General features: G+C 39.8%; 1 protein-coding gene across 1 annotated transcript in view; it reads right to left on the reverse strand.

Moving 5' to 3' along the window:
- Positions 1-10216: 10216 nt before the first annotated feature.
- Positions 10217-24531, reverse strand: part of LOC5569439 — a 28202-nt gene continuing 13887 nt past the window's right edge. Inside the window, exons 9-12 of the mRNA XM_001658480.3 lie at positions 19060-19185; positions 18058-18942; positions 12028-12189; positions 10217-11030 (exon numbers count right to left, since the gene is read on the reverse strand). Coding sequence (XP_001658530.3) covers positions 10634-11030; positions 12028-12189; positions 18058-18942; positions 19060-19185 — 1570 coding nt within the window. The 3' untranslated portion in view covers positions 10217-10633. The remainder of the gene's footprint in view (positions 11031-12027; positions 12190-18057; positions 18943-19059; positions 19186-24531) is intronic.

Genomic DNA, 24531 nt, shown 5'->3' on the forward strand with positions numbered 1-24531 from the left:
TATTGATCAATAACGGCGCCGGCCAAGTCCTTACAGTCAGTTGGGATGGGGAAGGAATGTTAGGGTGTAATGATTGTTGCTTCTAGAGACCGAGAATACCTCTGCATCTCCACAATCACCACGGGAAGGGTGTTTATTAGTGAGGAAGGAAAAGATCTGGGAGTCACCTCTGGTCGGTTATGCGATCCATGGACAAGGGGGAAATATACGACTTGTATTTAAAGCTAGTTTTGTATTTTTGTCTCGAGAAGTTTTTGGAAAAATTACGTCAACATCTATAATGTCGAACAATTCAAAAGACGTTTTTATTAATGACGAAAACTGAAAATTACATGTATATATTTTAACTTATATGAAACAGGAATAATGCCGACACTTGTAGTGACGAACCATACATAGTTTGTTTGAAAATTACATATGAGTATTACTGTGCATTTTGTCTCGATATGGTAGAAGTTTTAGAAAATACGTCAACATTCACAATGTCGAACAATTCAAAGGATAATTTTTAATAATGTCAAAAAGAGAAAAATATATGTATATTCAAATTGTATAAGAAAAAAGCATAATGCCGACACCTATAGTGACAAACCATACAAAGTTTGTTTTAATATTACATAAAAGTTACGCTTTCAAGAAAATATGTGTTATCATAAGCATGAAACGAACTCACCAGTTGGCCATCCATTCTCGACTGAACACAAAACTGACACTGACAGCAAAACTTCTTGGCGTCCCGAAAATAAACCGTCTTGCTTGGGCCTTCCCAAATACGTACCCAGCAAGACGCTCCAAAACAAAGGGAAAAAAAAAAAAAATCTCCGGCGACGAAAACACGCGCGAAACCGTCAACAAACTCTATCGGACGACGCAAAACCGAACTGTCCTGCTTGGGCTTCACAAAGCACTACCCAGCAAGACGCTCCAAAACAGGGGGAAAAAAATTCTCCGGCAACGAAAACGCGCGAATCCGTCAGCTAAATCAATCGGACGACGCAAAACCGAACTGTCCTGCTTGGGCTTCATAAAGCACTCTGATGTGTTTCTGTTGAAAATACATTGGAAAAACTCTGAAATGCTGCATTTGAAAGTAGAGTGTATAAACAATGCTTGCTTTGATGAGTTTTCACCTTTTGCTCTCCAGTTTTCAAAATGACGTCCAAGTAAGAGAAGCAGCTATCAACATTTTGCACGTACAGCAAGAGAATCCGAAGTGCTCACACGAAACTTATGTGAATGCGGATTTCAAGCAGCTTCTGGGACAGGAGTTTTGTACCGTATCAAGAAAAAGGAAGGTTGCTGAAATTTTCAAAACCATAAAACCATATTCACGTGTGGTCTAAAAAGTGTCATTTCCATCACTACGGAAACCATCAATTAAGAGATGTACATCTAGGAGGGCCTCGAGAAGCGGCTGCTTTAATTCCTATAAGCTTCCAAAGTTTTATTCAAAATTTAGAATGCTTAGGGACTCTCAAGACATTGTTTAAATTAAAAAAAGCAGTTCAAACTAGCTTCAGGGTTCCCCAGGGGTTTTCCAAACAGTTTCTACGAGATACCGAAGGTCCTGAGGGGTCCACAGTTATTTGAGAGTTCCCAAAACTGTGCTAGAGGTTCTCAATTGATACTCAACGGATGTTTTCCACACAGCAAAAAATCTAAAATTTGCATGGCACGTATTTTTTATGATAATCATGTAAAAGGAGTTGCAACTGAACATTCAACGATAATTAATGTAAACTGTCTCATTGCATTCGAGGATGCTTGCAATCTTGAGTGAAACTGAAAAATTCCATGATCTTACATCCAACATTTGCTAATATTGCATGCTTTCTTGCATCTTGAAAGTGAAATTGCAAACAAGAATGCTCAGTTTACATGATTCTACGCTGAATATTCTGTCAAAAATAATGCACTTGGATGGATTGACGGCTTGTCATTCCATGTGCATTATTTATGATTGAATTTTCAGCGTGAAAATTATGTAAACCGAGCCGTTTTGCATGCAACATTCTTCGAGAGAAGACGTTTCGCGTTCAATATTAAGGATTTTGGTAACAATGTTGTATATAATAGATGTGTTTATAGGTTTTATCATTGAATAATAAAGTCGACTCTCCACATCTCGATGTTCTACATCTCGATATCTCTCCCTATGTCGATGAGTTCGTAAGTCCCTTTAGTCTGCATACATTTTCACTCCCCATATCTCGATATCCTCCTTATCTCGATATCTCCATATCTCGATGTGTTTCTGATGATTTTTCGGTCTAAACTTTCTCTCCGTATGTCGATATGACCAATATCGAAGGTTACTAGACCAAAGTTTTGGGATTTGTTTGTGTATTACTTTCTTGGCAACGGAGTGTTTTTCAATCTAGTATTCATAAAAAAATTGTTCTTTGTCTCGATCTCTCCCTATCTCGATGGTCCCTTCGATATCGAGATGTGGAGAGGCGACTGTACATGAGAAATGGCTTTGCATGATTGAGGCTAAAATTACGTTAAATCTAAGAATTTTTTGGTGTGCAAGGGTTATAAAAGTGGTATGTAGACCCCTCGAAAGCACTTGAAAGCTTTCACATAGAAGAACAACAAAAACACCAAGAGAACTGCTGAATATCACTTGAATAGCTGTAGACCTTAAGAGACCAGCACATTTAGCTTTGTATCTCGAGCTCGGATATGTAGTTCCAAGTTAATGGAGTTTCAATAATATCCTGATGAAAACGATGTTGGAATGTTTGGAAACGAAACACGATTTACTGGCAACACAGCGTAACAGAAATTACATTTTTGCGTGTCTCAAGGATCAATTTAAGTATCTCTAGTAGATTAGAAGCTGTTGTATCTGATGCACGTCACAATTTCCATAAAGTATGATTTGTCAAATTTTTAAGTGATCTAAACCACCAAACATGTAAAACAGGAGTTCAACTTTCATTTGAGATATAATTTGGTTCAAATTGCAGGAATAAATTTAGATTGAATCGGTTTTTTCAACATGCTTGCAGTGTCCATACAAAACTCTTCGCTTCTCTTATATGGCAAAATACAATACTTTTCGAAACCATCAAAAAAAAAATTTTAAGCATCGAAAGTATTATGAATTTTGTTGATAACAATTGTTAGAGATGGTACACAAATTATGTCACGCTAAATTTCAACTTATTTGATCCTCCCCCATTTGTCACACTTTTTGTATGAGTCCTTCAAAATTTTTGTAAGGCTTGTCACGCTTGGCTTGACCTCCCCCCCCTTGGAGCGTGACGTAGTTTGTGTACGACCCCTTATAAACATGAAGTTTGAATTCTGTGCCATTTAAGCGAATAAATTGCCATACAAACTGGCAAGTTTAATAAAACAATCGATTGAAATCAACTAGAGAATACTTATATATGAAGATTGTAATATCTTCGTTACTAAAACGGTTATTTTTTGATGATTAGAAAAAGTATTGTATTTGGTCACATTAACCCGTTTCAGCCCAGCAAATGAAAAAATGTTTAAATTGCTGCCATTTTGACACATCTTGACGGTTTGCTTTCATTTTATTTCGAATAGAATCGTCTAAGTGTCTATTTTTTAAAGATCATTTGAGCTTTTGGAACGAGTAGTGTTTGATCCTTCGAACTTGTCGCTTGCTCCTGCAGGGTGGGCGATGAGGGCAGAATCAAGCTTGTCACGTGTCGTTCGCGTAGTGAAATGAAAAATCTCCGTGGACCGTTAGTAGTGTTTGATCTATTGATCGCGTCGCTTGGTCTTGCGTGAGTGAGTGATGAACAGTTGATCGGCGTACAATGCGATTATCGAATTATCTCGCGAATCCGGTTAGGCGTGATTATCTCATGGTTCGCATCAACAAACATTGGAGAGTTCCAGATCTCTACCTTATCCCACTAACCCAATATCCTTTCCATGACAACTGTGGAGATGAAGAGGTATACTTGGTCTCTATTAACAACGGTTGTCTAACTAACATTCCTTCCCTTCCCCGATGACCGTAAAGACGTGTCCGGCACCGTCATTGACTTTTATGTTATGAGCTCCCGATTTGAGATTGGTAAGCTAATCTCAAGCCCCATTCACCCAATATCTGTGCAACTTCAATTGTACGGTCATCTATTCTCATGCTCTTTCTTATGTTTATCATTTGAGTTTTTGGAAATGGTCACCGTTTCGGAGTTATTACGGTGGATCATGAGATGTTTATTTTAGACAAATGTAATCGATTTTATGAATAACTAAGTAACAAGGTTTCAATCGCTGATTCCTTCCCCGAGTCGAGTCGAGGATTGTCAAAATTTGGTAGACATTTTGAATCTTGGGACCATATCGCTTTTTTTTCTTTTTTTTAAGGCACTCCGTGCTCGTGGCCACTACTGTGCCGGAATCAGTTTTATCTGTATCTTCCTTACCGATACAGTTCTATTTTTAGCTAATTTATATTCACGCTAAGCCTGCTCAACGCAGTGCATGTGTTGAAACTACACAGAATGAGGCAAACAATGCAGGACTCTCTGGCTGAGTGAAAATTCTGTGTAAGTCGCACTCATGCTATGTGTAACCGATGTGTTGGCCATTGGCTGTGCGCGGATCGATGGAAATGGAACTGTCAGTTCATCTCCCGCACGGCAGCAAACAGTTGGCCGTTGGTAAGATGGGGAGTTTTCAGGGATTTTTTCCAGCGAAAAGCCGGAAGATGGTCGCAAATGAGAAAGTTTTTCCCCCATTTGCTTCCGCTTCGGCTAGTCGAATGAAAAAATCTCTGAAAAACTTTAAAATCGGAATGTTTTTTAAATGTTTTCAGAAGCAAACCAAACATGGAAGCGAACCCTAGTAGCACACATGTTTTATTTGAGGTGGAATAACTCTTATATGACCAGATCTGGTCATATAAGAGTTATTCTGCCTCAATTAGAACATGTGTGCTACTCGGGAATTCCGCATTCCAAGCGTTCCTCCTCTGTGCGCATTTCACTCATTCGGTTTGTTTACTACCGTTTGCACAAAACTGTGTACAGCCCCCTTTGCACAGAATCTGTGCTGCATGAAGAGAGGCCGATTTTGTGTACTCGGCACTCATTTCTGAGCGGATGAAGTTTAGCGTGTCGATTTCCATAAGCCATAGTCAATTGCTCTTGCGGTGGTTCGTTTTGCCGTGTTCCTGAGTCGTTTGAGGCTAGCTGCCTGCGAAGTGGGTCAGTTTGTCTCAGTCACCATCTGATACTGACGGAGGATGGATGTGCTACCCTAAGCACGGTCCTCCGTGCGGCGTCTTCTGGTGGCTGGACGGGTTATTTTTTTTGGAGGGGCTGGGAATTGAATCCATGACCTTTCGCTTATGAAGCGAAAGCGTTACCTCAAGGCTACGGACCCCCCTCATATTGATTTTAAATCACAATAAATTTATTACCATCCATCGTGTCAAATTTTGGAAATGAACATTGCATAAATTTCTGATTCAAGTCTCCCTGTGATTGAAAAAAGTCAAAACGGGTTTTTATGTGGACTTTTAGATAAAGCCACAATTATTTGTGTATCAATATCAATAAAATGATAAACGTCCCCTTAGTTAAGGTACCTCCAATAGTAGAGGGAGTGAATTAAACGTTGTTTTGAAATGTGTCGAATGTTCTGTTTATCCACACATGCATGATAAGAGCGTCGTCAGCTGGACATGTCACTAACCCCGCTGACTGAGCTTCAGTGATATTTGAACGGACACCACACAAACTATCCTAAAACACAAACCACATAACATTCTGCAGATAAATGGCCATTACAAAAAGCACTTTATTTCTTACCATGCTTACATTCATCACATCATCGTCATCACGATGATTCCTATAGAGGAATCTAATCGAAGCAAATGGGTACACCGCTGTAGCCGTTGGTTGGTTGGCACGAAAAGTACGGCTACGGTACATTAAATGAGGATTCTATAGCAAACACCTGAAAATCATTTACCCGAAAGTGACATTTACTCAAATGTTTACAATATTGTACAAGTAATTTTTTTTTTTGAATTTTATTCCGCTTCGATAAACAATTTATCGTGTGATTAATTTTCTTGAGTTCGAAAACAGCACTGTTTCACTTAGCCTCTAGCCCAGCAACTCCTATCCTTACTTCCTCGTGGTACTGGCCAGGGTACGAGTAACCTTAGGGAAGATCGGGTAACCCATCCCGGTGGGAACTTTGGTCGTATGCTGACAGGGAAGGGGGGTTCCCTTTTGCTTTTGCTTCTGCAAACCTGGAGCGTCTGTACTCCATGTTAGGAGCGGCTCACAACATTGTCTGTTCCCCATGTCAGAGGCGGCTGATCATCGTCCGAGTGCCAGAGAAGGACTCTAAGCTAAACTGCGCACTATGGTCCTCCGAACATTTAGGAGGAATGGTCCTCCGGAAATCTAGGGGGTTGATGTCAGGCCCTGCAAGCCAACCGTAAAAAAATCAAGCAACGAATAATCAACGAGAGAATACAAACCGGGACAATCAGCGAAGACCACAGCGGCCCAAAATGACTAGTGATTGGAAGCTCGGTACGTGGAACTGTAAATCTCCCAACTTCATCGGGAGCACACGCAATCTTGCCAATGTGCTGAAGGACCGTGAATTCGGCATCGTAGCGCTGCAGGAAGTGTGTTGGAAGGGATCAATGGTGCGAACATTTAGAGGTAACCATACCATCTAACAGAGCTCCGGCAACACAAACGGGCTGGGAACAGCTTTTATAGTGATGAGTGATATGCAGAGGTGCGTGATCGGGTGGTGGCTGATCAATGAGAAAAAAGGCCGGTTCTTCAACTTCATTTATAAGGTTTAATCACCGCGTGACTTTATTATTATGAAAATTTATTGGCTTTTTTCGGTGAATTCAATACCTATACTCAGAGTGAGAGGGAGTAACGAAAGTAATGAAATGACAAAATGGATAGAATCGCAAGAGAGCGACGAAAGAAATTAATAGAAGTTGAAAATTTGTTTTAACAGAGGGCCATATGTGTGAACAACACAATCGAAACGACAAATCGTTTCCTAACGTCCTGGTCTTGAACGGCTAGATGTTGTAGTGTTGGTCACTACTAACACAAGACAGGCAAAAATTTGTCGCCTCAACCTGTTAACTATATTGTACGGCGTATGTAACAGTTCTATCGATCGTTGGCATATTCATGTCGATTAAGTTATTCACTTATGAAAAAACGGATAGACACAAAATTTCCAATTCAGTTATATAAAAAAACGGGGACAACCGTACCAACCGTTTCAATTCAGGGTAAGCATAGGGTTATAATACTGCAGATTCAATACCACACACTAGGTAATATCGTTGGGAGTGGCGATGCTAAAAAAGTAATTGCGTAGTCCATTGTTGTTATGGGACAAAGACATTTCTTTCCAATTTACTGGCTCTAGAGCCTAGGTTTAAGCGCCATTGCTCGCTCTCTGGAATGAGATGAAAACTAATGTTGCCCTTTTTCCCTCTATACAGGGACCACATACATTTCCCCATAAATTTAAACCCATATGGGCATAAAAGTAAACATCTGAGACGAGACTCGCGAAGACGGTCTTCTTTTTCTTATTCCACTTTGTGTTTATACCAATCATGCGCAAGCTGTTCAAACCCTCACCTAAACATCTCAAGCAAAAAATGATTGCGCTTGCAACATACCGAATCATAAATAGCCTTTTGAGTGAATTTTATGCCAGCAAACGTAGTATTTAGATTAAAAAGCAACTTTTGAAAAAACGACAGAATGTAGAATGTTATCGACGGAACGGCAATAGCAGACGCCTTTTTCGGGAGAAAAAAACGCCGCCTGGAGGAGACGGAGTGTGAGGAGATGGAACAGCTGTGCCGGTCTCAAGAAACACCTATGTTCTATCAACGCATCCCGCAACGGCTTCGTCCCGCGAGCCGAAATGTGTAGATGGGATCATCTTGACGGACGAGTATGAGGTGATCGAAAGGTGGAAGCAGCACTTCGACGAACACCTGAATGGCGCTGAGAGCACAGGCAATGATGGAAACCAACTAGCCCCACTTTGAGGGAGGTTAAGGATGCTATTCTGCTGGGCCTTCCTTAGCCGAGTGGTTTGACTCCGCAGCTACAAAGCAAAGCCATGCTGAAGGTGTCTGGGTTCGATTCCCGGTCAGTCCAGGATCTTTTCGTAATGGAAATAAAGTATCATCGTACCTGCCACACGATATACGAATGCTAAAATGGCAACTTTGGCAAAGAAAGCTCTCAGTTAACAACTGTGGAATTGCTCATTTAACACTAAGCTGAGAAGCAGGCTTTGTTCCTGTGAGGACGTAATACCAAGAAGAAGAAGAAGAAGAAGAAGAAGAAGAAGAAGAAGAAGAAGAAGAAGAAGAAGAAGGATGCTATTCACCAGCTCAATAACAATAAAGCTGCTGGGTGAGGATGGAGCTGAATTCATAAAGATGGGCCTGGAGAGACTGGCCATTTGTCTGCACCGGCTGATAGGCACAATCTGGGAAACAGAACAGCTAGCGGAGAAGTGTAAGGAAGGGGTAACATGTCTCATATACAGAAGGGTGACAAGTTAGATTGTGACAACTTTCGAGCGATCACCATTCTAAATGCGGCCTGCAAAGTATTATTCCAGATCATCTTCCGTCGTCTGTCACTTGTAGTAGACGAATTCGTGGGAAGTTATCAAGCCGGTTTCGTTGACGGCCGATCGACAACGGACCAGATCTTTACTGTAAGACAAATCCAAAAATGTCGTGAAAACCAGGTCCCAACACATCACCTTTTCATCGATTTCAAGGCAGCATACGATAGTATCGATCGCGTAGAGCTATAGAAAATCATGGATGAGAACAGCTTTCCTGGGAAGGTCACGACACGGATAAGAGCAACGATGGAAGGTATGCAAAATTGTTTGAAGGTTTCAGGCGAATATTTCACTTCGTCTGGATCCCGCCGGGGACTTCCTTGTCTGTTGTTCAATATTGCGCCTGAAAGTGTTATGCGGAGAACCGGGCTAACAGCCGGGGTATGATTTTTACGAGATCCAGTCAATTTGTTTGCTTCGCAGAAGATATGGGCATTGTCGGCCGAACATTTGAAAAGGTGGCAGACCTTTACACCTGCCTGAAACGGGAGGCAGCAAAAGTTGGTGGGAAATGCAACCAGGACAAAGTACATGCTAGTTGGTGCGGCCGAGTGCGACAGAGTTTGCCTGGGTAGCAGTGTTACGATAGACGGGGATACGTTCGAGGTGGTTGACGAGTTCATCTATCTCGGATCCTTGCTGACGACTGACAATAACGTTAGCCATGCAATACGGAGGCCCATCATCAGTGGAAGTGGCCTCCACAAGAAGCTGCGTCAAAAAACATTCACCCCCACACCAAATGTACCATGTACAAAACGCTCATAATGCAGGTATTCTTCTACGGGCATGGAACGTGGACGATGCTCGAGGAGAACCTGCAAGCACTTGACGTCTTCGAACGTTGGGTGCTTAGGACGGCCACAGCTGGAAGGATACGATGGACAGGGCATGTTGCAAGAATGCTGGGTAGCAACCTTGCAAAGATGGTGTTCGCATAGGATCCGGTTGGTACAAGGAGGCGTGGAGCGCAGCGAGCTAGGTGGGTGGATCAAGTGCGCATCGATGTGGCATGTTATCTGTTTAGATGTTAACTAAATAAATTAAAACGAATCGAGTTGACTGTAGTCATAAGCGAGAAAAGCCTATATTTAATAGAAGAAAAAAATCAGATAAAATCATTCTAAATCATCATTATCACACCGTTGGTAATTCAAAAGTGAACCAGCCAAGATATCAGCAAAGCGACTGTCGATTATGTTAGGTAATTTTCGGGATGTTTTACTCCCCCAGAGAGACCCCTCTATGGTAAGAATTTATGTACAAAAATAAAAAAAATAATTGTATGACGCGTAAAAATCTCGAACCCCCTCCTCTTATATAGAATTACGTAATTAATGGACGGCCCCTAAGATTTTTGAAACGATGTGCGTGATTCACAGCTTCGTCCTAAATTAACATGTTGTTAGCATCTTTCTTTTTTACCAGTATGTAGTGACAAACATAATTTCTGGTCAGATTATAAAAATCTTAAAACTGTATCTCGCGTTAAATATCATAAGAGCGTAACTGCAGTGATCGATTATTGTTCATCGATTTTTTCTGTTTATAATAACTTGGCCAAGTGATTTTATTCTGCTGAGTTTGATTCAGTAGAAAGCATTTATCCTCCTTCGTTTCGAAAATCGGTTAGATTTCATTTACTAGTTCGAAGAGAAAATCTTCGAAAATGAATCGACCACGGTAGATCGACCACTGTATGATATTGAACGCGAGATATAGTTGATCAGTCATTTAACCGTACTTTTAAGTCCTATACATCAGCGTTGTAGTAATCTGCTATTTTTTTAGTTCGTTATTCGACCAAACGGGTCCTACCAGATGGCATTCGGTAAATGGCATTCGGGTAAGTTTCGCATTCGGATAAACGGTTTTCGGGTAAATGTCTTTCGGGTTTATGTTACATAATCAAAATAGCTCTACGGCGCGCTGTTAGACTCTTATGCTGATGCTGGTCATCTCGCACACACTACGTCTATTACTGTAAATACAGACTGATCCAGTTGATGTAGGAGGAGATCCGGGTGGCAACCACTGCCTCACCGGAAGCGCACCGTTCCTTGTCCCCGAAGCTGTACAGGCCCACCAGATAGGGCAGGTACACATTGTTGGTCCGCTGGAACGAGATGAATGGATCGCCCTTATGACCGCAGTTCGCCGCCTCGCTTCCATCCGGGTGCAACTTGAACTCCTGCCAGCACATCTGATCGTTGGTCAGCTCGGTGTGGGAGGTGAACTGTTTGCAGTCTCGGTTGTGCACCAGGTTCTTGTCCCGGGCGGTGAAAAACTGTTTGTTGAACTGAACCTCCTGTGCGTAGTAAGGCGTTCGATTTAAATCACGCCACAAACAGGCCGGAATTGCGTTCTCGTTGACACTGCCGTTCGATCGGTTCCATAGCGAGAAGGGGGGGGGGGGACATGCAAAAGACAGATTCATTATTTACCACTTGTGTGTTGGGTGCAATTAAGTTTTCAATCGTTCTGTCTAGGTTGAAATGATTTGAAACAGGTGGGAGCGGTGTAAGGGTATAAGATACGTCAAATGTGTACCTGAGGGAAAACAACTGAAAGATGCTGATAAAATCATGAAATGTGTGATTTCACCATTACATTCGATAGATATGAAATCCATCTTCCATTCAAATGTATAACAATCGCGATGATTTCAAAATTTACCTGCAAAAGCGCTTGAATCAATAAAAGGGTTGGGCTTATTTTCAATAGTTGACAAAAAGATATAAAGATTAAGAGGTGACGCAAGCAACTTAAAGGTGAATTTTCGAGTTATAAATCACTTTTGAAGATTTAATCATCATTTACTTGAAAATAAAATTTATGTAAAGATTGCAGAACATCAAATTTGTCTAAACCCAAACTTTGTCTTCCTTAAAAAAATTTTCCTCATTTTGGTATACCTGAAAGTCCAGAGAAATGAATTTATTTCTTCTCGTCACGATAATAATAAAAAAAAACCCTTAAAATTTTTGTTTCAAAATCACGAAAACTTAAAACCGTGTATTTTTTTGTCAAACGTAACATCGAAGGAAAAAAAATAATAGAATTTTTAGCTAAGATTTGGGAATGCTTCAATGTTTTGTAAAATTTATTTTTGTTTCGTCTACTTGGAAAAATTCTTCTTATTTAGTTTAAAGAAACGATAAGGAATCTGAAAAAATCGCCTCATTGTATTCCGAATCATCAAAAATCTCGCATACCCTCAAATAAAGCCTTGCGTACTCCACAATTCGATTTCGCGTGGAAATACGCGGTTGGTGGTTGATTGGAACTGAATTGCGCGCAAAGGATCCCCCAGCTGGACACACAGTAGTGTACCGTATTCGCAACCAATAGGTCGTTCAGGTAAATACTTACACAACATTTGAATCCAGTTTGAGGATGGCAATGTCGTTGTCGTGGGTTTTGGGATTGTAACTCGGGTAGCGAATGGTTTCCATCACTCGGATAATTTGTGCCTCACCGTCGTTGATTCTACTGACGTCGCTTTCACCGATACTAATGACATCCGGGCTGCGCCTAAATTGGGAGAGGAATATACGAAGCAAATGTGTTATAAAATGTTGACTGCTGTTGAATGGTTTCTATTAGAATCTATAAAAAGATTGTAAGATTTAAAGAAAGGTTTATTTAATCAAATGATAGTTGAATATATTCAGTTTATAGCAGGACTTTTTGTATTCCATAGAAAATATGATAATTTTGACTCAAGAATAACATTTGAAAATGGCCTATAAATTTTTGTATGCAACTCATTTGAAAAATTCTACCTCCGCAACTGATGATTTTAGATAAAAATGTTCTATGAAGAAGTTGTAGTGAACCGTTTGGACTATAAGAAAAAAATATGCACTGAAAAAAAATTATTTTTATTTTCATAAAAAAATCAAAAAACAAACTTAAATTTAAATTACTCAAAAACCCCATTTTTAATATTTATCATATTTTCACCATAAAATCTTAATAGAAACCAGATGTTTGGGACAAAGCTTCATGATGGAGACATTTTTGATAAAAAAGTTTTTCTTAAAACAACTTTAGGTCAATTTTCAAATTTTTTCTTTGTCAAAATAAATACATTTTGATGATACAATAAGAGTAGAGACAATGGATATTCGCGGCAAAATTCCTGAAATTTCGCGTGTGACCAAGTCGATAAATTCCAAAATTTTGCGGCTTTGTCACGGTCCCATAATTTTGGCCATTTTTAGTGAAAAAAGCCTTTATACAGTCATCTCTCCCTTACTCGATATTGAAGGGACCATCGAGTTAGGGAGGTATCGAGTTACAGAACACAAAATCAATGCAACTGCGATCCAAGGGACCATCGAGGTAGCCATGAAAACCAACTTTTACTATGGTTCTCTAACTCGATATCGAGATACGAAATATCGAGTAAGGGAGAGATGACTGTATATGTGGATTTCACGGTATTTCATAAAATATAGTTTTTATTTTACAAATTAAGATTATGAGTTTGATATGAGAGTGGTAATGTATAATTTAAAAAAGAAAATATCAAACCAGAAAGACATAAAAGTTAAAACTTAACAGTCATAACGTTTTAATAGAACATCTATTTTGAGATGAGTGAACCATTTTCATTAGCAAAAAAAAGGAACTCACTGTGGTTTTCATATATGTTTGTCAAATTTAACTAATTTCGCGGCCAAGGCAAAATTTCGCGGCCAAGGCAAAATTTCACGGATTTCGCGGCTTCCGCGAATCTCCATTGTCCCTAAACAGGAGTCTTGAAATTATTCCGAACCATAATGAATATACGTATAATTTCTCTAGAAGTAGCCATTCTCGAATTATATCTAGTTTAGTGCAAAAAATGTTATCTAAAAATTAAAATTGGTCGTTTTCATAAGTTATTCGCGATTCTTGATGAAGAAAAATAAGTAAGTGGAAAGAAATATAGTCTGTTCTCTTGAAAACTTATTATTATTAATGGAGAATCGCGAATAACTAAAGAAAATTGCCTGGTTTTATTTTTAAATAATATATTTTGTATTAAACTTGATATAATTCGGAATCAGTTACATCTAAAGAAATAATTCGTACATTCGTTATGGATTAGCATCATTTCAAGATCCTTATGGTATCATCAGAACGTATTTGTTTTGGCAAAAAGCAAAAATGTGAAAGTCGAGCATAAGTTATTCTTAAAAAATTTGGCCCAAACGTTACTGTTAAGATTCTATGGTGAAAATTTTGCAAAATGGGATTGGAATAGTGACTAGAACAGATTTTTGAACTCTCTCTCTCTCTCTCTCTCTCTCTCTCTCTCTCTCTCTCTCTCTCTCTCTCTCTCTCTCTCTCTCTCTCTCTCTCTCTCTCTCTCTCTCTCTCTCTCTCTCTCTCTCTCTCTCTCTCTCTCTCTCTCTCTCTCTCTCTCTCTCTCTCTCTCTCTCTCTCTCTCTCTCTCTCTCTCTCTCTCTCTCTCTCCTCTCTCTCTCTCTCTCTCCTCTCTCTCTCTCTCTCTCTCTCTCTCTCTCTCTCTCTCTCTCTCTCTCTCTCTTCTCCTCTCTCTCTCTCTCTCTCTCTCTCTCTCTCTCTCTCTCTCTCTCTCTCTCTCTCTCTCTCTCTCTCTCTCTCCTCTCTCTCTCTCTCTCTCTCTCTCTCTCTCTCTCTCTCTCTCTCTCTCTCTCTCTCTCTCTCTCTCTCTCTCTCTCTCTGCTGACCTCTTCCGTTACTATGTTGACTATCAGATCTCCATTTTAACAAATTTAAATGATTGCTGTTGCAACCATAATACTTTACTTTTAGAAAATTACAAGGCTTACAAACTTGCGACGTTCACCAACACTGTGGTTCATTACTTCCTCTGCAATTTGTAATTATCGGGTACGTAATAAGTCAATCGGGAGCACCACAGAGATTCCCTGACTCAAAACCTCAGGGTCGGTACGCTCACCAATAAAACTCGCGGTCAGGAAGGTCTCGCACTTCATTTAATCTGCCACAGAATTATCGAGTTATAGAACATACCGATACCAAACGTTATAAAATCAAAGGTTCAAATTTCTATATTTCCATTACTTTTATGAGCACTTATGTAAGCAAACAATACTATTTTGTTGATAGTATTTTGAAAAAAAATATCTTTGGGAACTTATTTCAAAACGCTCGAAAAATCCCTTCTATTACTAAAAAATATTTTTTTATTTTTATGTTTTTTTTTAACTTTTATTACATCTTGCAAGTCCTTTATTCACTGCCAAACCAGAAATGGTCCATGTTTCCCTGTATAAAAAAGCGTTTTTAGATGGATATCGAGTTATGGAGGGAAATTTTCCTCCCACGTGACATCGACTTGTGGAGATATCGAGTTATAGAAATATCGACTTATGGAGAGCATAATGTATGGGAATTTGAAGGGACCGCAAAATCCATCGAGTTATAGAAATATCGACTTATGGAGAGCATAATGTATGGGAATTTGAAGGGACCGCAAAATCCATCGAGTTATAGAATATATCGAGTTATAGAACATCGAGTTGTGGAGAGTCGACTGTATTCACTGGCTAGCTTCACTCCCACTTTATAATCTAGTCTAACATTAGCGGGGCACCATCTTCTTCTATCCCACCTTACTGCTACAGGACCTCTGCAACGATGGCTTCTCCGACGTAGATCGGTGCAGAGCTCTATGGGCTACGCAGATCCACTGCGTGTCCTGGTCCTGCCGATATGGTAACGGATCGGCCTTCGGCGGGTTCGTTGCCGGAACGCTGCCCAGATGGATACACGCTCAAAAAAGCGTTCTGGAAAACGTGAACTGTCAAAAATACACCATGAACTACCATGATTGTTCTCGTATACATGATCTAGTTCACGGTGTATTTTTGTTGTTGACGAGTTCACGCCTGCTGTTCACGGATACGACCGCAGGGACGGTCTTCCAACGGTATTTTAAACCAGCGGGGTTCTGCATGGAAAAATATGCCGTCGGGATTCGTCACAGTGGGCTATTTCCAAGATTACCTGCAGTCCACTTCGCCTTCACTTCTTCCACGTCTTAACTCTGTTTCTTCTCTCTATCCTTTTCAATTTATCACTTCTAACTTTTTAGTATAGCCTTTAACTGTTGACTGTTTCAGACGACGAACTCTGGGCAAGAGAACGAATTAAGGAGTCGTCGACTGTCTTGCGGTCCCTGACCTCTTTGCTCGGACATTGCCCTCTCCATGAACTCAACGACCCCATTACGCTACCCTCAAGGCTACCCAAAAGATGGTAACCAAGCCCTCTGGTGGTGGGTTTTTTCACTGCGGTGGGTAGGTGGCTGCGTAGAGTAGTCTAGGGTAGTGGAGTATATCTAAGGCTGCTTGGGAGTTTGAACGGTGGAAACATAACGAAGTACAAGTTTTCCTAACATCTGACAATTTAAATTCTAGGAAACGCTGAACACGAATTTCCCGGTGACTCTCACGACATAAAATAAACAACATTTACAAACTGTAATGGGAACTCCCCTAAATGGTACAAATTAGGACTTAGCATTGTTTTTGGCCCGCAAATTCCAAAAGCTTAAACAACTAATTGAATGACATCAGTTCTTTTTAGCTTAAACCCAGAAGTTTAAATTTAGTCACTGTAGCCACTGGCTTCTACAGCTGGAAGAAAAAACTTTAACCACCTGTTATTTCGTAACTTCCAAAGTTGTTTAAACTAATTGAATGACATCAGTTCTTTTTAGCTTAAACCCAGAAGTTTAAATTTAGTCACTGTAGCCACTGCTTCTACATCTGGAAAAAAAAATTTGACCACCTGTTATTTCGTAACGAAACAAAAAAAAAAACTGATGATGACAATACGCGTAAACGTCAAAGATAACTAAAAGGCACAAGTTACTCCAATCTACTTTTTAGTTTTTCTTTAGTCTCTCTATACCAGTTCAAAAACTTTTTCGACGAAATTTACAGTTAAAATTGAGTTTTTTCCTCAGAAGGCTCATATTTCCCCATCTTCCTTCACACACCTTTGCGTTTGGGCCTCTCAATCAAAGATGAATGACCACTAGAGTGATGCAAATTTTTAAATTTTAGCTCCCCTATGCTTGAACGATTTTAATTATGGTAAATAGCGTCCTCCCAAAGTTTGAAGTGATTCGGAAGAAATTTGGTTGTGCACACGCCATTTGAAGTTTATATGGAGATTTCTATGGAAAACGCCAATCTTTTGTGTTCTGCCCTCTATCTCTTCGCCATAATATTTTATGGAAAAGTGAACACACTCATCTCATGTGAAAACTTCCCAGCTACAACTTTGCCGAAGACCACTTTTTGATTGGACGTCAGGATAAATTGCTATTAATAATCAAAAACTGGGTATGCATTTTGCATGCTGAACCAACTGCCCGACAGGCAACAGTGGTGCTCCTAGTGGGTAGAATACATCAAAGTAATCCAGGCTACTATGTTCTACAGCCAAAAAGCAGTGTTGCTCTGAATGTAATTGAATGATCATCTCAGCATGATATAGACTTTGGTATCAATAATAACAAATTATCTTTACGGCCCATCAAAATGTGGTCTTCGGCAAAGTTGTAGCTGGGAAATTTCCACATTAGATGAGTGTGTTCACTTTTCCATAGATTATTATGACGAGCTGTTAGAGGACTGAACACAAAAGGTTTGCCTTTTCCATAGTAATTTCCTTATAAACTTCAAATAGCGTGTGCACAACCAAATATCTTCCGAATCACTTCAAATTTTGGGAGGATCATTCTCATCATAATTGACATCGTTTAAGCATAGGGGAGCAAAAACTTCAAAATTTGCATCAGTCTAATGACCACTCTGTTTTTTTATGTCCATCGAATCATCGATATGGACACAGGAGAAATCCGTATTGTGCGACATTTCAGTTTTTGTACTGAAACTAGGGATCCGACTGCACAATTTTCCAGTGTCCTATAGAAGAATTCAGAAATGGTATCCAGAAAAACCTTACTATTCTTCCCAATCTGGTCTTTTATGACCACTGAAATAACCCAGGAATGACTATTGGAGAAATTCGTATAGTGAAATATTTAAATTTTTGTACCAAAACTAGGCATTCGACGACTCAGATTTTCTGTTTTTCATCCTTTGTAGCTATTGGAATAACCCTGAAATGATCCTAATTGGGCCTCATAGCTGCCGATTCGTGAACCAAAATATACGCACGAGAATTAGCCCAAAAGTGCGCACCCGCATCCCACTAGGCGGCATCCATTTATTACGTAACGCTAAAATTTGAAATTTTCGACCCCCTCCCCCTTTCGTAACGCTTTTTTATGAAAAATTTCAAATTTTTGTATGAGCCGTAACGTTTGAGCCTACTCCCCCCCTCTCCGTAGAGCGTTACGTAATTTGTGGATGCCGCCCTAGAACTCACCTTTTGACCATATTGGTGCAGCCGGCCGTTGTGAGAACGGTGTTTTTGTTAATTAACGTGCCCATGCAGTTCCAGCTGGTGCCGGTCCGATTGACTTTCCACCCGATCATAACCGAGTGCGGATGGTTGCCCTCTTCGATGACTTGCCCTTCGGGCGAAGCAAAATCGACATGCTTCTTCCTGAAGCGCTGATAATTGGTTTCACATTCGGTCAGCAGCGGCAGGTGAGCCGTGGCAATGAATGAATTAACCGGACAGCATACTATTGGTGCCGTTTCGTTGGTGCAGAATTTGATTTCGTCGACCAGCGCCCGATGATTGCAGTGGTCAATATGGACACAAACGCCAGCTTCACGATCCCAAGCCTCGCAGATATAGTCCAGTGCTAGTTCCTTTTCCATCAGCACCTGGGGGACGGTGTTGACATTAATCGTTTTGTAGATAACCGAATTCATCCATTCGCGGAAGGCAATTGCCCTGGATGCCACTAAAGGCCGTCCAAATCCACAGTCCGGCGCATACGAACCGACACCAATCAAATCCTCTGGGAACGGATTGGTGTCACTCGCGGGTCTCATTTCGTTCAGCACTTCGTTGCCATTCCACGGTTCGCACGCTCCCGGAACGAGAAAATCCTTGGACCAGGTGCAAAACTGTGTTTCGTTGATGCCATCCTTCAGAATGCCATATTTCTTGTAGAATTCGGTGCAGTTTTCTCTCGCCAGCAGTTCCAAAGTAGCTGTCAGGTAGCGCTCGGTCCCATCGGTATTGTTATCCATCGTCCCGTCATCGTTCAAGTTGTACGGACCGATTCCGAACGAAAGGAACCGACTTTGATCTTCGTTGCCGGCGACACAAGAAACGGATTTCCAATCGTACCGTTTTCTAGACGTGTCGGAATCGTTATTGGTCGTAATCCGTCACGAGGTGCACGGAAAGCATGGTGAGAAGAAAAATAGGTGAGGCCACTAAACAAATTTCGAATCACGTCGAGATAATCACCTGTTATCGGTCTTCAGCCGTATCAGTGCCAGATCGTTGTAAAGCGTTTTTTTGTCGTACTCCGGGTGAAAGATTATCTCGTCAATGTGCTTCCAGTCGTTTTTGTAGTTGACGATGTCGACTTCGCTGGGGACCGTTAACGAGTTGGCGCCGAGGGGCAAATCGGGGAGCATGAAAAAGAAAAGAGGGGATAGTGAGGTGAGTACAGTCGCTTTTAGAAAAAGTGGTTGCAAAGCTATAGCTTTACCCTCCTTACAAATCACTCAGACTGCTTGACCAACCAATCTGCAATGCCCTGAAACTGGTTTAGGTTAGTATTGCACTTAACTCAGTCACGAGTTGAAACAATTTGAGTAGTGTATATAAGGGTAAGCAACTTAGTTTTAAATATATGTTAATTTATGGAAAATGAATAGATACAACAAAAATGCCCGCAAATAATACTGATTTTGTTGTTGTAGAAGACATTTTTAGATTAACATTTGGAGAGTGTGGAACAACCTTTGCAACCCGAAGTGATTTCTGTGTATTTCAGGCTTTATTAGTTCAACTTCAAACATTACATTCATTTCTTCTGTTAGACTACGATATACAGGTATGTTCCGTTTTTATCAACACGATCGGCAATTTTTAGTTGATAAAAACGGAACAGTAACAAAAACGGAATTTTTGTCAGGACAATACACATTTTCATCATAAAAATGCACAGTATTGAGGTTTAGGAGCATTTAGATTGTTCGTTCCTATAGATTCGTAATGAAAGTTGATTGCAGACTCCTATCAATCAATATGATTTTGTAATAAATTATTGATAGATTTAGTTTTCTTGGTTTGAATTCCAATAAATGTAATATAGAATATAAAAAAGATAATCACATAAATGTCCAATGTATCATAACGTGCGTTATATTTGTAAAAATAATTACAAGGAAGTGGGTCAAGCTAATTATTGTTTATTTCATGAAAGATTAAACAAGAAACAACTTCTTTTTCCACTGTTCAACCTCATCCTTCTGTTTCTTCATCTTTTTGGAATTATATCCCAATTGAAAAAGAGCGTCTTAGCTTAGTATTCTTATAAAAACTTCCGCAGTTATCGACTGAGAGCTTTTTTGCCAAGGTACATTTTTTGCATTTTTGGCCACACCCGATTGACGATTAAATGTGGAATTATGTTGCGAAAATTTTACAAACTGAAATTAATATTTACGGTTTACTGTGCTTTGAATTTCCAAAATGTTATCAGTAAAATGATTGTGGAGATCTTTATTCTTATTCGAACTTTGTTTCGAGTTTGTTTGTCTCGCAGGAAACCGCATTCTAAATGCACACCTAAAATGCACCACACAAAGCTTTTTCAGTTCAATTCAGGCACTACACTCAATGAATGGATTTCATCAGGAAGTTTCTGGCCATATGTATATTAGGAACATATTAAAAAAAAAAGTTTTTTATAGACTTATACATTATTTGAACTTAGTACCACTTTTCTTAAACAGCTGACGAACTTTGTGTTAAATAAATTGTATAACATTTTTTAGCGTGACGAAATCATGACCGTCTTTAGGTCTTCTCGGATCATATTTACGAATATTTTGTAGTTTAACAGTAGCCTTCTTCTTCTTCTTTCTGGCATTACGTCCCAACTGGGACAAAGCCTGCTTCTCAGATTAGTGTTCTTATGAGCACTTCCACAGTTATTAACTGAGAGCTTTCTTTGCCGATTGACCATTTTTGCATGTGTATATCGTGTGGCAGCCTTGCTGCTTGTTAATTTCCAGTTCGCATTTCCTGTTGCAATCTTCCATACGAAACGACAGATGAGTTTTCAGTTGTTTTTCCAGCTATTCCAGAGAATTTACCAAATCGTTTCCTTCACTCAAACACGACAGAACACTTGACCAATGTAACAGTGAAATCATCATGTAAGTCTATTAGCACGTTCTTGAGCCATTTCGTGACATACAAAAACCATTACATTTTCAATTTATATGAAAGTTCATCAAAAACACAAAAGTGTATAAACTATAGAATGATGCTAATTATAAATTATAAATTTTTTGTAAAAACCTCTTTTGTAAAGTTTTATGAATAAACGTATGGCTGTTGGTATAAGACTCCTAATAAACTTTTTAGTTTCCATGTGGGAAAGGGGTTCATGTCTGCTCAAAGATCAAGATCCCAGTAAATTTGGGTTGGTAACGTGTGTGACGTGTGAACGTCTAGTATCAACAGTCTCTCAAACTTATTATATGAAGATTCCAAAATTTTCTATAGATTGCTTAGTTTTGCTGGACCTCTTCCCCTACCCCTTGAACAAGATCTAATCAAAGGCTATTTGATATAATTTGAGAGATAGAAGATAATGTCCAAAATATAACGGGGACGGCAGTCTCATCAAAAATTAAATAAACTCGATCATGTTTCTTGTCGTTGCCCAAACATTCTTGAGTTTATTCCCAAGTGCATTTCTTATAAAAAAGAACTGAACATATATGGGATCGTCCATTAATCATGTAAAGAGTTACGGGGGGTGTAGCGTGTTTGAGATATCTTACGTGCCATACACTGAGAATAGCATTGCGGTTGAAAATACTACATCAGAGGGTTAAATTAAATACACAGCGCCACTTGATTTGTGCAGACTTAATTCGCATTCATTTCAAATATTTTGTGCACCCAATTTTACCTTAGCACCATTTCGACAATAAAAATTTCTATATCATGGTTAAAAACTTGCAACAGGCCAGAATCGAGCCGAGGATCTGGCGATCGTCAAGCGCGAACGCTTACCGCACGATACGGTTGGATGGAGAGGGAACAAAATGCAAATTAAAAGTGTTTATGATATCTCAATCGTGGTTGGAATAGTAAATTTAAAAACTTGTCCATAATTCTCATTACTTCAATGCTTGTTTCAGTGAATACATTATTTTTTTATTTGCATTAAGATTTTCATACAAACAATTATACCATATGGGGAGGGGGTCGAAAAACCGCCAAAATTGTTTTACGTAATAAAAGGACAAATGGGTTCCTATGTCTATCGAATTTTCATAGAAAATTGTTTGATGCCATGTTATACAAGAAAAAGGAGAGGTCTCTGCAACTCTCTTAGGTACGTCTTTAACTAATCACAAAATCCAGTTGTTGCTAGGACGTGGTCAGAGCAACTCCCGATTGTTGAAGGATGGGTAAATTTTGTCCAACAGACTATGCGAAGTTTGAAAACTTCAATTGATTAGTGGATAAGAAGGGGTCGAACCTTATTGAATCGTATATTACTTGGCACCTATCGTGTATCGTAGGTGCTCAACCTTAACATGATGTTGAAAATTCAACTCTTGGGCTATTCAAAAGCATTTAAATTGCTTCAAAATAAGTATTTAGTTTATTTTCTAAACATTTTGAAAATAAAAATATATTTTTTTTGATAAAAACGGAATAATTTGTTGATGAAATCGGAACGTGACAAAATCGGAGCGTGACAAAATCGGAACGTGATAAAAACGGAACATACCTGTAATCCTAATTTCCAAAAACTAAATGAAGCTATCATTAAAATTTTGTTTACAACATATTATATTACATTTACCGTAGCAATTAAGAATTTTTATAAGTGAGCTAAATGATATGAATGTTGATTGAAGAATAAGATCTGTTGGGGAATCTGCCGAAAGAATATCGGAGTACGATAAATGCCCCTACACAGCTAACCAAGTTCGGTAAAATTTTACTGGGTTTTCGGATTCAGGAGTTCTTTGTTTTTTTTTCTGTTACTGAATGTTCGGTAAATAAAATAAAATCATCAAGGAATAAAAAATATTGGTTTACTCAATGAACATTGTAGTGAATTTTAACTGGCAACTCCACTTTTTTATGTCAGCTTTTTGGATCCTACAGCTGTCGAAAAGTGTCCAGGATTCCAAATTTTAAAAGAATGAATTCAATTTTTATTTATAAATGTTTGATATTGAACCATAAAAGTTTAAAATGTGAGTCAGTTACTACCAATGGCATAACATTACAGGTGGTAGCAATAAATCTGGAACTGCACGAAACCGTCAAAAATACCGTGGAGCCTCTTTAGTGCATTGCGTAGGATAATCCATTGTAGTACCTTTTTTATCAGGTTCTTAATTACTCATCTTAAGTAGAATGTCAATGTAACAAAAAAAGTTCTTTCTGGTTGAGAGACAAACTTCTGCTCTTGAGAAGAATTCAGTCCAATGCGCCACATTGACGTAAATAAGGCCCCCTTTCCTCCCGAAACCTGGACTTGGCCAAAATACAAGATTTGGAAAATGACAATTTAATTAAAATACATATTTCCTAAATTTCAGGATTACCAATGCTTCCAAAACGACCAACGGAAGCCACCCGCCAGCCACAGTTCCTACGTCACCCCAGCAGATTCGCCTGTCGTCCAGTTCAACCAGCACGTCTTCCTCCTCCTCCTCGTCATCGACCACCGCCAGTGGCAGTGCCTCCAAAAGTGCCACCCTCAAATCCAACGATGACGATCAACTGACCCAACTGTTGGAGGACAAAATTACCAGCATCAGCGGTAGTGGTCCCGGTTCGTCAAAGACCATGACCTCGGATTCGGCCACCCTAATCGACGATGGCAGCTGCCTGAGTCTGTTCGACATATCGCTGCCTTCGACGTCATCGACGATGATGGCCGATCTGATGAGTGGGGCCTCGTCATCGGGACCTCCCGGTGAGAACAGTAACTGCACGACGCTTTCGGCAAGCCGTATTCTGAGGGAATCGCCCGTCGATGGGAAGCTGATCGACACCGACATCAATGACATCTCGCTGAGCAGCTTCCTGGGCCATCTGGACGCGGTGTACCAAAGCGAAACTCCGACCGCCAGGAAGAGAGCATCCGATGTAAGTTTGATGGAATTTGGATTCACAGTGCTTTCCAGATTGTTATCAGAAAAAAATCGTTCGGTCTGGGGAGCACCGTGGGATTGGAAAATGTTACTGTGAGACTAATGAATTTTCTCTTTTCTATCATCAGCAAATGAACATCAGTATTATCAGCGAATCGAGCGTGGACTACATCGCCCGGTTCGAGGACATAGCTGCCGAACTGCGGGCCCAACAGGAGCAAGACTCCGCGTAGGGCGTCCGTCTACAGGGATTTTCGGGATCCAACCCAGTACCATACACCAACACATACATACATACATATTTACTCTTATACACGGTAGAGACGCCAATCTGTAGGCGGATACGCATATACGTAGCAGCAGTAATTATTAGCTTCCAGTTTTCTTTTCCGTTAGGTACGACGAATGACCTTTTTGGCTACCACTTTCATTACTGTTCACGTTGTTAACTTATTATCTATTTGTCACGCTCGCACAATTTGTCTCGGATGGAAGTGATTATTAGTAGTACTGCAGAAAACGCAAGCTTTATGACGATTCTTGTTCTCTTTAGGATAGAGACGTCTCATTA

Source organism: Aedes aegypti, chromosome 2 (genome assembly GCF_002204515.2).
Source record: "Aedes aegypti strain LVP_AGWG chromosome 2, AaegL5.0 Primary Assembly, whole genome shotgun sequence".
Classification (NCBI taxonomy): domain Eukaryota; kingdom Metazoa; phylum Arthropoda; class Insecta; order Diptera; family Culicidae; genus Aedes; species Aedes aegypti.